This window comes from Cryptotermes secundus, unplaced genomic scaffold (genome assembly GCF_002891405.2).
Source record: "Cryptotermes secundus unplaced genomic scaffold, Csec_1.0 scaffold1606, whole genome shotgun sequence".
Taxonomy (NCBI): domain Eukaryota; kingdom Metazoa; phylum Arthropoda; class Insecta; order Blattodea; family Kalotermitidae; genus Cryptotermes; species Cryptotermes secundus.
In genome coordinates, this window is record NW_019738371.1 from 1,392,265 (window position 1) to 1,405,569 (window position 13,305).

The 13,305-nt window shown below is 40.3% G+C and overlaps 1 protein-coding gene across 3 annotated transcripts in view; it reads left to right on the forward strand.

Moving 5' to 3' along the window:
- Positions 1–10,802, forward strand: part of LOC111871024 (zinc finger protein 436) — a 31,264-nt gene extending 20,462 nt beyond the window's left edge. For 2 of the 3 annotated variants that reach the window (XM_023863753.2, XM_033754067.1), the window contains exon 6: positions 3,787–5,181. In XM_023863753.2, coding sequence (XP_023719521.1) covers positions 3,787–4,752 — 966 coding nt within the window. In that variant the 3' untranslated portion in view covers positions 4,753–5,181. Of the gene's footprint in view, positions 1–3,786; positions 5,182–10,280 lie in introns of those variants that run through there. The other variant, XM_023863754.2, reaches the window with a different exon arrangement.
- The last annotated feature ends 2,503 nt before the right edge of the window (positions 10,803–13,305 follow it).

The window sequence follows — 13,305 nt, forward strand, 5'->3', positions numbered from 1 at the left end:
TATATATATATATATATATATGCCTGTATGGCCTGAAAAACATGATCAGATTGCCATGTTGCTTTTTGCACCACAGGCAATCTCTCTTCCACCTTGTCCTTGAAGAAGTGACAGTTTTGTTAGTGTAATCTGAGTGTCCAGATTGTGTTCATGTTGGAAGGTTGTGTGTGTGGTGCTTGTACTATGCATGTGTGTTTCCTCCTCATCGGAATGTATCACTTTATCCCAGTGATATTTCTTTCCCGAACATGAACAGCTTGTTTGGCATGTTCTTACAATGTATCATTCACTGGATCAAGTTCGACAACATTGTAGCTTCAAAGTAATGGCCAGTAGGAAGAGAGGGTTATGAGTGGCTTGCCAGAGGTGGAAGAGAATCTTCCCCAAGACAATGTTGGAAGTGGAATCTCTGCTCACTGTTCATGTGTTTAAGGGGATTGTAGATCGATTGCCGGCACTGTAGTTTCAGGCAGGGGCAGCGAATATATTGTGGATGTTCATGATTTGTTTGATACTACAGTAAATAAAGATTATATTGATGAGTACAAAAGTGATGTTGGTGTCAAGAGACTTTTAACAGGAAGACAACCTCTGATTCCACTTTGTGTAAGTTTTCATTTGTAGGAAGAATTTGACTATGAAAACTCACTGTTGAATCATTTTCTTCTTTGCAAGGGTCATGAATTCATACTTCAAGATAAATGATTAGAGCTAGCAGAACATCCTGATGGTAATATGTTGACTATGCATAAGAGTTGTCATCATACTGATCACAGACAAGTGTTACTGTACTGTCTGCTTATGCTGTTGGTACATTGCATTCTTTACACTTGTTAAGAGTACTTTAGCCATGTCAGTATGGAGAATATATGAATACTGAGTGAAAAAAATCCTCATGCCATAACATGTGGAATTCCTTTAGTGTCTGAGGATGAAATTAGAGAAATGTTGTGAAACTTGTTTACATGCTGCTTGAAGGCAGAAGTGGATCACTAAACAGCAGTTTTCTGAACATACGAGTATTTTTAGTTTTTGTTGCCTTTTAAAATAATCAGTAATCAAGTTGTGTTGTGAAAAGGGAAAGTTTGCAGTACATGCAAGGAAGACACCTGCACTCTTACCTCTACAGTCACACAGTAAACAATCAGCAGGCTGTCACTACCATCATGCTTCCATCTCAGCTGTCTGCTCTGTACAAGGGGCCAGATTTTCTTAATTATCTATTCTGCATTGTGTAAAAGACAAAATTTTGGTCATAAAGACCTAAGGAGAAGAAACTACATTGAAGATCTAGGCATAGTATTTAAGGTAATATTAAAATTGACCTTAAAGAAATTGGTGTGAGGGCATGGAATGGATTTGATTAGCTCAGGCTAGAGACAGCTGGCTATAGTAATGAACCTTTGAAACAGATGTTAATCACCATGTATAAGAGTAAATTATTAAGATGGAAGGTTGTCACTATTCTTGTTATGTCATGACCATGGATGGTTAGATGTGGTTGCTGAGAATTCAGCTAACACAGGTTGTCACTCATGGGGGAAGTTATGCATTTGAATCTCTGCCAGCTCATAGGATGGAGTATGGCCACAAGATTAGTGATTAGACTGGTGGGATTTGTGTAGTGCCATTAAATTGCAGCTATTTCATAATACATACTCTCTGCTTACAGGACATGTATGTGGATTATCTTTATTGTTTGCATCCTGTTGCGTATTACTATATAGTATTATTACAAGTATACAACCGTCAACACAAGTTTGTAATAAATAAAGTAGTATAGCAAATGTACATAATAAATGAATATATTACAGTAATACTGGGGCACGTGGTGGCATGGTTGAGGCACTGTGCTACAAGCCAGAACGTTGCAGGTTTGAGTCCCGATGAGATGGATTTTTTAATTTACCTAATCCTTCCAGCTGCTCTGTGGCCCTGGAGTCGACTCAGCCTCTAACAGAAATGAGTACCAGGAATCTTCCTGGGGGGAAAAGGCCGCCAGTGTGTAAGGCTGACAACCTAGCCGCCATCTATGAGCTGATTGTCTAGATAATGTTGGACCCTAAATGTCTCACAACCCTATTGGTCTCCATGGCCTGTTACAGGGATAGCTTTACTTACTTTTTTACTTTGCTACAGTAATATTGGTTTATTTATTATGAATTTGTTATATTGACAGTTGTATATTATTAATATACATATAAATGGGTCTGGACATTACAATGATAAAAGATGGGAAACAGGTAGTTTGCAAGTAGGATTTGGTCGGGGCCTTAGGTTATATCTGTGGACTCCTGGCACTGAAGGTATATTGTTCATATTCATGTAAAACTACTTCAGTTACTATGTGATCCCATACTGAGACACTAAAGATAGTATTTTTTTTCCTCATGGGGTGAGAATGAATCCATTTGGTACTGCTGCCACTGTTTGGCCTATTGTACCAGCCCCAGGTGGCAGGTGATGATGATTGTGGAGAAGTTGGTGGAATGCAAGTTGGCAAGGGAAACCAAAGTACTTGGAGAAAAACTGCTGCAGGGCCACTTGTCCACCACAAATCCCACGTGATCTGACCCAGGCTGAAATGCGGCCTGCCACAGTGGGGAGGCAGTGATTAACTGCCTGAACTATGGCATGACCCACTAAAGGCAGTATACTAATCACTTCTTAATAGCACCTGCTTAGACACTTGGGGTATATAGATTATGCTACAAGCTGGAAGGTCGCAGATTCGAGTCCTGATGAGGTCATTGGATTTTTTTTCAGTTGACCTAATCCTTCCAGCCACACTATAGCCCTGGGGTTGTCTCAGCCTCTAACAGAAATGAGTATCAGGAATCTTCCTGGGGGTAAAGGGCGGCCAGCACATAAGGCTGACAACTTTGCTACCGTCTATGACCCGATTGTTTAGAAAATGTGGGAACCTCAACATCTCACAACCCTATGGTCCTCCACGATCTGTTACAGGGATACCTTTTCTTTACTTTTAGATGTATGACTAAGTATTGTTACACTGCCCTGTATTTACAGTGATTATGTGGTACTGGATCAGTCTCTTCTGTAATACGTAACTTCACATGAATGAAGGTAGAATTAGGTGAGCTGTCGCGGTGTTGCATAGATATTTCAGATAATATTGAATATTGATGTGCATTGCTGATTGGTTGAGAGGAGAATAATTTAAATCATCCCACAGGTGTGAAGATGGGTGTGTGAGGTCTTGGTATTTTGGTCTCAGTGACACTTTTTATGTTACTTTACTGTGTGGGTCTAGTGCTTGATGGTGGTGGTTGTGTAAGTGTTCTGAAGATGTATGTAACCCTTTCCTTCTTCAGAGAAAAGCAGAATATCTTCCACATGCCATTATAAATAGTGTTATAAATGTATATGGGACTTATCAGTTATGCAGCATGTAAAGCACACAGTATACCAAGTTTGTGGTCTTACTATAAGTTTTGGTAGGGAGCAGAATTCTTTAGCTTATGTGTAGATTTGACTTGTATGGCTGGTATTGACCTGTTATATGCCCCTTCTTTATTATGGTCCAGTGATTGAGATCACTTCTAACAGACACAGCAAAGTAGGTGCCTCCCCACCCTTTCACCAGAGGGCAGAGACAGACCCAGCTTCTGAAATATTTTCTGTTAGAATATTTAATTATGGGCAAAGTCCAGAGATTCAGTAATCCCAAACACAGTTTTTATAATGTAATAACTACTTTTTACTTAATTTTCGAACTGACTCTTCGTATTGAGAATTAGCAGTATGTTTTCTTTTCCTTATCAGGGTGCACTGAATGAACAAGAACTCATACATGATGAGCAGCGTCCACATTCCTGTGACATATGTCATTTGTCATTTACTGTACAATCTAAGCTGGCACGTCATCAATGCATACACAGTGTGGAACATCCATTCTGCTGTGATGTGTGTTATAAGTCATTTCATTCTCAGAGTAATCTGAAGAGACATCAAATCGTACACAGTGGGGAGCAAGCATACTTCTGTAGTGTATGTAATAAATCATTCAGCACCCAGCGTTATGTGAAGAGACATCAACAAATACATAGTGGGGAGCGTCCTTATAACTGTGATGTGTGTAGTAAGTCTTTCCGTAATAAGAGTCATCTAAAGAAACATAATGGCACACACAGTGGGGAGCGTCCATATTCTTGTGACATTTGTAATATGGCATTCAGTAATAAGGGTGATATGAAGAGACATCACAGAATACATAGTGGGGAGCGTCCTTATTTGTGTGATGTTTGTAGTAAGTCATTCAGGAATAAAAGCGATTTGAGCCAACATCAACGCATACATACAGGGGAGCGTCCATATCACTGCGATATATGTAACAAATCGTTTAGTAATAAAAGTGGTCTGAAGAGACACCAACGCGTACACAGTGGGGAGCGTCCATATACGTGTGGTATTTGTAATAAGTCATTCAGTGACGGGAGTGTTTTGAAGATGCATCAACGCATACACAGTGGAGATCGGCCATTTTCGTGTGACATGTGTAAGAAGTCATTCAATAAAAATTTTGATCTGAAAACACATCAACGCACACACAGTGGAGAGCGTCCATATTTCTGTGATATCTGTAACAAATCGTTTAGGACTAATAGTAGTCTCAATGAACATCGGCTCATACATAAGGGGGAGCGTTTGCATTCCTGTGATTTGTGTAGTAGGTCATTTCTTAATAAAAGTAATTTGAAACAACATCAACGCAGACATAATGGGGAGTGACAATATTGTAGTGATGTGAAGTTAATTATTGAAGAGAGATATTTTGAAGTGTTGTCAATGCATATATGCAGTGGGAGCATGGATATTGGTGTAGTTTTTGTAATAAGATCCTTATTAATATGAGTGAACCTAAGAACTTATGTCAGTGGGAAGCATGCATATGTATGTGATGTAATATGTTACTATGTTAGATTTAATCTGATGTTGCATTAACATGCATGTAGTTGAGAGCTTTTTGGAGTTCTGTATAAATCAAGTCGTAACAGTGTTGGGATACCTCAGTGCATTCATAGCATGCAATGGTCTCATTTTACTATGCATAAGAAATGTTTAGTAGTAATTGGTAATCTGAAGGCACTAGAACAGGTACAGAGTATGGAAGGTTGGTTCTTCTGTGATATGTCAATAAATCATCATCATCATCATCAATATATGAGTTACATAGTATGGACTGTCATTTAGTCTTTCATTTTATAACAGAACATATGTTTTGTTGTTACTGATACTTATGCATGAATGATGCAATGGACAAGAAAGTACACTATGCGGAGAATTGTCTACATTTGGTTCCACTTTAGAAATGATTACATTTTAAAGACTGTGATACTTCTTCTAGATGGTTACGTCTCTATTCTTTCAGATTAGTACACATTGGTTAAAGGAATATGTCAAAATAATTTAAATGGGAAATTTATATTCTAGAGTCACAGTTCCTGCATATCACCAGAACATAAGTTTAAGCACTTTTTTTCACTGAAAACTTTTGGTAGACTTTACACTTTGTAGCATGTACAAGAAATATTTTTAGATCATCAAGGATATACTTGGTTGCTTTTGAATGATTTGAAACAACAGTCCTTCCTCCTGACTCAGTAGTAGTTAGCACACCACATGAACGTATGAATTGAGCTTGTTCTTTCGTGGGAATGAAGGTAGTGCACTGTATGAATATATATGATATCTTCACACTTCACCGCCACCCTTATTAACAGTGTACCTGTATGAGACTGGAAATACATCATAAGCAACAAACAGCAAGTACACTATATGCTCAAAGAGAAGTTCCAAGGCCACATGAAGTTTTACACAGCGGCAGAAGTAATGATACACGATGTCAGTTCATGTCATACAGTTGGACATGAGTTCCAGCAATATGAAGATGCACCAACATGGCAGCCTACAGCACCACAGATACTCTATTTCAGTGTACCAGGCTACTGAACATTGATCAAATCCAGGAGCTATGACATGGCATAGCTAGTGATATCACACACTGAATCAAATACTGACCACTGTTAACAGTTGAGGTGTGCAAGAACAGAACCAACACTAATCAAACTAAGAGCTTATAACATTATCCCATTTTCTGTGGTTATCATAATTATATGTTGTTGTAGGAAAAAAGGTTGTTTACAGTATTATTCAGAATGATTTCATATTCCAAGAAATAAAAGGATCCTAGTTCACATGTGAAATCACAGTTTAATCTTAAAAATACAGTTTTTCATTCCAGTAGATCATCAGAGGATAAAAGTAACACAGATGATGAGCTATAATCAGAGAGAATGAATCTCTATTTTATGGATCATACAGTATTCCATAAGGCTTCTAGATGAAGCAGTGTGCTGTTGATCACCAGTATTCCTACAAGACTCTGTGAGCTTCACTGTAGATGTTCGGCAGAGACACTGATGAAAGTTATGACAATGTAGTTGTAAGTCAGAAAGTATTCACAAAATGGCTGTACCCCCCCCCCCCAAAAAAAAAAAACCNATCAGCCCCTCTGTTGTATCAACATGTAATTGTAAACTTGGAAGTTCTCACTTGTGTGAACCAGTAGTGGCATCAATATGGCCACTCTAATTACTAAATGCAACAAAGAAATGCAGTGATTCAGTATTTATGGGCTGATGTTGGAAGAGGTGTAGTAATTCATCAAAGACAATGAGCACAGTATGCTGATTATGTAGCCTGTCACTGGGGTTCAGTACCCTAATTGTTTCTTGTCAGTGACACTTGTGAGGTTGTTTTTGAGCATGTCAGTCCATTTGTACACATTAGCTTTGACAAAACACTGTAATTACACTGTGTTCATGGTCTTTTGCAAATTTTTGCATCCCTTACACCAACCAATAAAAACTGAATCTCCAAATAGTCCTCTTATTTTAATGTATGTGATAATGCAGAGTTGGTTGAGGGGGCTATGCTACAAGCCAGAAGGTAGCAGGTTCAAGTCATGATGAGGTCATTGGATTTTTTTAAATTGACCTAATCCTTCCAGCCGCACTATGGGCCTGGGGTTGCCTCAGCCTCTAACAGAAATGAGTACTAGGAACTAATTAAATAATTTTCCTGAGGAGTAAAGTGTAGCCGGCCCGCAAGGCTGACAACCTTACCACCACCTTTGAGCCGATTGTCTAGATAATGTGGGACCCTCAACGTCTCACAACCCTATGGACCTTCACGGCCTGTTACAGTGATAGCTTTACTTACTTTACTTGATAAAGCAGAGCAGCCATATTGGAACCTTTGAAGTAAGACCCAATGTTGAAGGTCAGATATGTCACTATAGCAAGAAGGTTTCAGTGACTACTGTTGCATGTCCATTCAGCAGTGGGGACAATCACAAAAAGGAGAAGATATGGCCATTTGGTGGATACTTGTTGATTTACAATTGTATATACCTAGCATGAACAGTGGTATGGATTGTCGTTTGTCCAGTTCTTCAGTCCACACCAGAACCAGAGTGAAGAGAGTTTAAAAGGTAATATGCACCACATTGTACATAAATGTTGAATACTTCAACATTAACACAGAACCACTGTAGCAACACTGTTAATCTCCAGCCAGTCCACATCTAAGTGGATCAGCTGTGGAACCTGAGCAGCACTTAGGTGAATCAGTGGTGGAACCTGAGCAGCACTTAAGTGGATCAGCTGTGGAACCTGAGCAGCACTAAAGTGGATCAGCTGTGGAACCTCAGCAGCACCTAAGTGAATCAGTGGTGGAACCTGAGCAGCACTAAAGTAAATCAGCTGTGGAACCTGAGCAGCACTTAAGTGGATCAGTGGTGGAACCTGAGCAGCACTTAAGTGGATCAGCTGTGGAACCTGAGCAGCACCTAAGTGAATCAGTGGTGGAACCTGAGCAGCACTAAAGTAAATCAGCTGTGGAACCTGAGCAGCACTTAAGTGGATCAGCTGTGGAACCTGAGCAGCACTTAAGTGGATCAGCTGTGGAACCTGAGCAGCACTTAAGTGAATCAGTGGTGGAACCTGAGCAGCACTTAAGTGGATCAGCTGTGGAACCTGAGCAGCACTTAAGTGAATCAGTGGTGGAACCTGAGCAGCACTTAAGTGGATCAGCTGTGGAACCTGAGCAGCACTTAAGTGAATCAGTGGTGGAACCTGAGCAGCACTTAAGTGGATCAGCTGTGGAACCTGAGCAGCACTTAAGTGAATCAGTGGTGGAACCTGAGCAGCACTTAAGTGGATCAGCTGTGGAACCTGAGCAGCACTTAAGTGAATCAGTGGTGGAACCTGAGCAGCACTTAAGTGGATCAGCTGTGGAACCTGAGCAGCACTTAAGTGAATCAGTGGTGGAACCTGAGCAGCACTTAAGTGGATCAGCTGTGGAACCTGAGCAGCACTTAAGTGAATCAGTGGTGGAACCTGAGCAGCACTTAAGTGGATCAGCTGTGGAACCTGAGCAGCACTTAAGTGAATCAGTGGTGGAACCTGAGCAGCACTTAAGTGGATCAGCTGTGGAACCTGAGCAGCACTTAAGTGAATCAGTGGTGGAACCTGAGCAGCACTTAAGTGGATCAGCTGTGGAACCTGAGCAGCACTTAAGTGAATCAGTGGTGGAACCTGAGCAGCACTTAAGTGGATCAGCTGTGGAACCTGAGCAGCACTTAAGTGAATCAGCCGTGGAACCTGAGCAGCACTTAAGTGGATCAGCTGTGGAACCTGAGCAGCACTTAAGTGAATCAGCCGTGAAACCTGAGCAGCACTTAAGTGGATCAGCTGTGGAACCTAAGCAGCACCTAAGTGAATTAGTGGTGGAGGAATTGATTTGAGTAGTTTACTTGTCACCTGTACTGAAGAGATCAGTACACTATGAGCATATTTCTATTATATGCATAAAAATTTTTTTTGATAGTGATAATTCAGTATTTTAAATCCATGTTATACTCAATCTACATTACCCTGGGAAGCATGAAGTGAAGATAATATTTATATGAAAAATGTACTTCTTAATGCAAAGTATAATTTCTCATTTCTTTTTCTTGCATACAAAAGTAATCAGCATTTATAAAGGCTGAATTGGCGAGATTAACTGTGACTTTCTTAGGTCACATGTTACAGGTAGTAATGACGCCATCCTCTGTGAGGTTGGCCAGACTACGGCTGTGTCTTTGGTGGGGACGCATCATGGACCAGGGGTGTATCGGGACACAGCCTTGGGACACCTCCTCATGGTCCCGATGGGCAACAACAGTCTTGGAGTCTGGATTAGTATGACCAACCGGGACTGGCGGCCAAGTTCCCGTAAAGGGCAATGGCATTACGACTGGAGTCTCCCACGAGGCGGCATAATGACTCTTGGGTATCACTACAGTCTACCTGGGACGAATGCGGGAGAGCACTCGTATGTGGGTAGCTTCGCTACTTGAGCTGTCTCCCTAGAGTACCGATAAGATGCCGCAAGCCTTTGGGCTGAATACTGTAAAACAGTCTGACCAACCCATGTGGAGGGGTGGGAATGTGGGGAGCTTTTATGCCACCCCCAGGACGACTGCTTCATGCAGGTTTCCATGGTCGCGACCTCATGATTAGTTGGTGTCGTACTCCCACTGATTATTTGGGATACCCCCCTTCCCCTGAACTAGCACTCTTGGTCTTGGAGGCGTGTGGCGGTTTATCCTTAACAGGACCGAACCACCTGAGCCAAGGTGTGAGGCAATGTGCTGAGGACTGCATGGCACTGGGGTGGTTATTAGCCATTGTTGTGAATGATCCCCTCGGGCACCAGGCAGCATCCTGTTGTATTCATTCCTTGCACTCGTATGGGGCGCTGTGGGTAGTGACCTAAATCCCCATGACTCATGGGACCGAAATGAATATTGGTACCAAAGAAAAAATTGGTCGTAAGGACCTTAAACATAAGAGGGACTCCCATCCAAGGAGATCCCTATGAGAAATTCTTCAGCAAGGGGCAGGAAGCTCTGGTGCACCGTTAAGGTGCCCAGTTGCAACCAGAAAAACTGCTGTTAAATTTCAGCCAAAGACAGTCTCCAAAAGTCTCCAAAATATTTTTGACATACTACTGTTGATTAATTGTACCGTAAAAGTATATGGGGCTGAAAACCATAAGCACAGCACTAAATTTGGGGTTATCTAGTGGGATTTGTTAAATAATTTAGTTCATGTAATGTAATGTAACAGTGGTTATGTTTGCTTCATTTGTACTGTTTTTTTTTCAGTCTAGTCTCATTTACCTGGATATTTTTCTCTTTTCTTTGCCAGAGTACTCGAACCAAACATCAGGTCAGTCATGATGAAGGGTGTGTATATGCCTGTGACATTTGTCATCAGTCATGTCCTATTCAATCTGCACAGAGGGCTCATTGCTGCTTATATAGTGGGGAGCGTCTATATTCCTGTGATGCTTGTAAGAAGTCATTTGATGCTCAGAGTAATCTGAAGGTACATCAGTGTATATGCAGTGGGGGGAATCCACTTGCTTGTGATTTATGTACCAAGGCACTCAAGGAAGACAGTAATGTGAACCAGCATCAGTGTTTACAGAGTGGGGAGCATTCTGATGGTGGTGTGTGTAATATGTCAGTCAGTAACAAGAGTGACCTAGATAGACATCAACACCCACAGAGTAGTAAGGGTCCATATTCATGTGATGTGTGTGATAAGGCTTTCAGTAGATGTGATCATCTGATTCAACACCAATGTATACATAAAAGGCCGTGCCATAGCTTAAGCGGTTAGTTGCTGGCTTCCTACCGTAGCGGCCCGGGTTCGATCCTGGGTCTGGCCAAGTGAGATTTGTGGTGGACAAACTGTCACTGGGGCAGGTTTTCTCCAAGTACTTTGGTTTCCCCTGCCAATTTTCATTCCACCAATTGCTCCACAATCACCCTCACCTATTATCTGGGGCTGGTACAGTAGGTCAGAAGTGGCCGCAATACAAGGGACATAGTCCCACCCCACTAGCAAAAAAAAGTATACATAATGGTGAGCGGCCATATTTCTGTGATGTGTGTAAACAATCATTTGGTAATAAGAGCAAATTGAAGCAACAAGGAATACATACTGGGGAACGTTCATATTCCTGTGATGTTTGTTATAAGTCGTTTGGTAACAAGAGTAATCTCAACCAACACTGATGCTTACATAATTATGAGTGACCATATTCCTGTGATGTGTGTATAAAATCATTTCATAATAAGAGTAGTTTGAAGCAACACCAATGAATACATACTGGGGAATGTTCATATTCTTTTGATGTTTGTTATAAGTCATTTGGTACCAAGAGTAATCTCAACCAACATCAATGCTTACGTATTGGCGAGCGGCCATTTTCCTGTGATGTGTATAATAAGTCATTCAGTTATAAAACTAATCTGAAGCAACATCAACACATATACAGTGGGGGAGTGTCCATATTACTGTGATATTCATAACAAGTCATTCTGCTGTAAGAATGTTCTGAAGATACATCAAGCTATTCACAATGGAGAAGGGCAGTTTTTCTGAGTTATGTGTAATAAGTCATTCAGTAGTAAAATTGATGTGAACAGACCAACGCTTATGACTACATAGTGGGGAGCATCCATATTCATGTGAACTCTGTCACAAATAATTCAGTTTTAAAAGTATCAGAAAATGACACATCATCCCACTTATAAAAGGGAACAGATTTTCCTGTAACGTTTGTAATAAGTTATTGATCAATGAGACTGATCTCAATACCCATCAGTGTATACAGCGTGTACCAGGAGGAATGTGCCAGACTTTGGGAGGGTGTTCCTTATGTTAAAGTATGCCGATATAACCCAAAACACCCATGTCCAAAGTTGAACGATTACGGAGATAATGGCCTGAAAAAAGTGTGATCTTCTGGTGGGTCCACGCACTGTACCTGTTAGCTGACAAGTCTTATCGATTTTTGTCCTTGAGTGTGGTGATAACAGCTCACGCTAGCCGCTTACCCTCACATACCAGAATGCTCAGTCGGCCTGCTTGGAACCCTAACGACAACTGTGACATGGCGTGCGAGTTTTTTTGTAGTTCAGTTTAATGGCTTCATGTCACTCACAAGTTAGTTTGATGTTACGTACATTATTAACATTACAGAAACCACATTGCTGCCAGTTTTAATATGTATTTGGTAATCAACAAGTGTGTAACACCAGTCAAAGTTTCACACTTCTCTGGCCATTATCTCTGTAACCGTTCAACTTTGGACATAGGTGTTTTGGGTTATATAGGCATACTTTAACATAAGGAACACCCTCCCGAAGTCTGGCACATTCCTCATGGGACACTCTGTATATAAAAAGTTGAAACTTTGGACTGTCATCGTTGTCCACAATTCTCAGGTTATGATGATGAACATTGTCTGATAAGTGGAACGTTGTCTCAACAGAAAGTCGTAGTAAGATGTGTAGCAAATTTCTTTGTCTTCAACAGTTACATGTTACAGCCATTGGTACCCCTGAGTTTTAAATTTCAAACACTTCTGCAGAATTTTGTGCACTGTTGTGTGTGGCATGTTTAACTGTTGAACAGCAGATGTGGTTGGTTTACATGGACTGAATGAAAGCCACTTGAACTTGATCCTCTTCAGCTTCAGTGATGGTTCATCAAACAATCTATTTTACTTATAGATTCAATTTTTTTTTATTGGTGATCCTTTTACAGACACCATACAAAATTTACTATGCATTGTATTCACAGACTTAGACTTATGAAACCACAGCACCAATTTACCTTTTTCTACATGAGACACCACATGAGTATAATGCTTGGAATGGAAAGATTTGGAAACTGAAGTGCCACAAATGAACTCGATAATATATAATTCTCAAGTGTGTGTGTGTGTTTTTTTTGTTTTTTGTTTTTTGTTTTGTATTCCTGTGCTTTTCAGTTCATCAGCACTGTTACAGTAAAGTGGTACACATTTCATGTTTACTCACTGTATATTCTGTTTACAGTCATTTCCAGATATATTTAGGTGCAAGATTTAAAATGTTTGTTAAATCGTACTGCTTATGAATGTCAAGATTAATTTACCACTTAAAATCTTTAAAATTTGTCTATTTATTACCAGTTGATATTTAGTGGCACTTTAAACCAGCTCTAAATTATGACAGTGGTTTCTAGAATTAGAAGTAGGAAGAAATTCAGAACATACATATTTATGTAAGTATCAGTTTACAAAAATTGTTCCATAGTACAGAATAGAATAAGAAAAAGGAGATGCTGTGGGTGAAGTATTTATTTTCTGTTCACAAAACTTTTAGAAAGGGCTCAG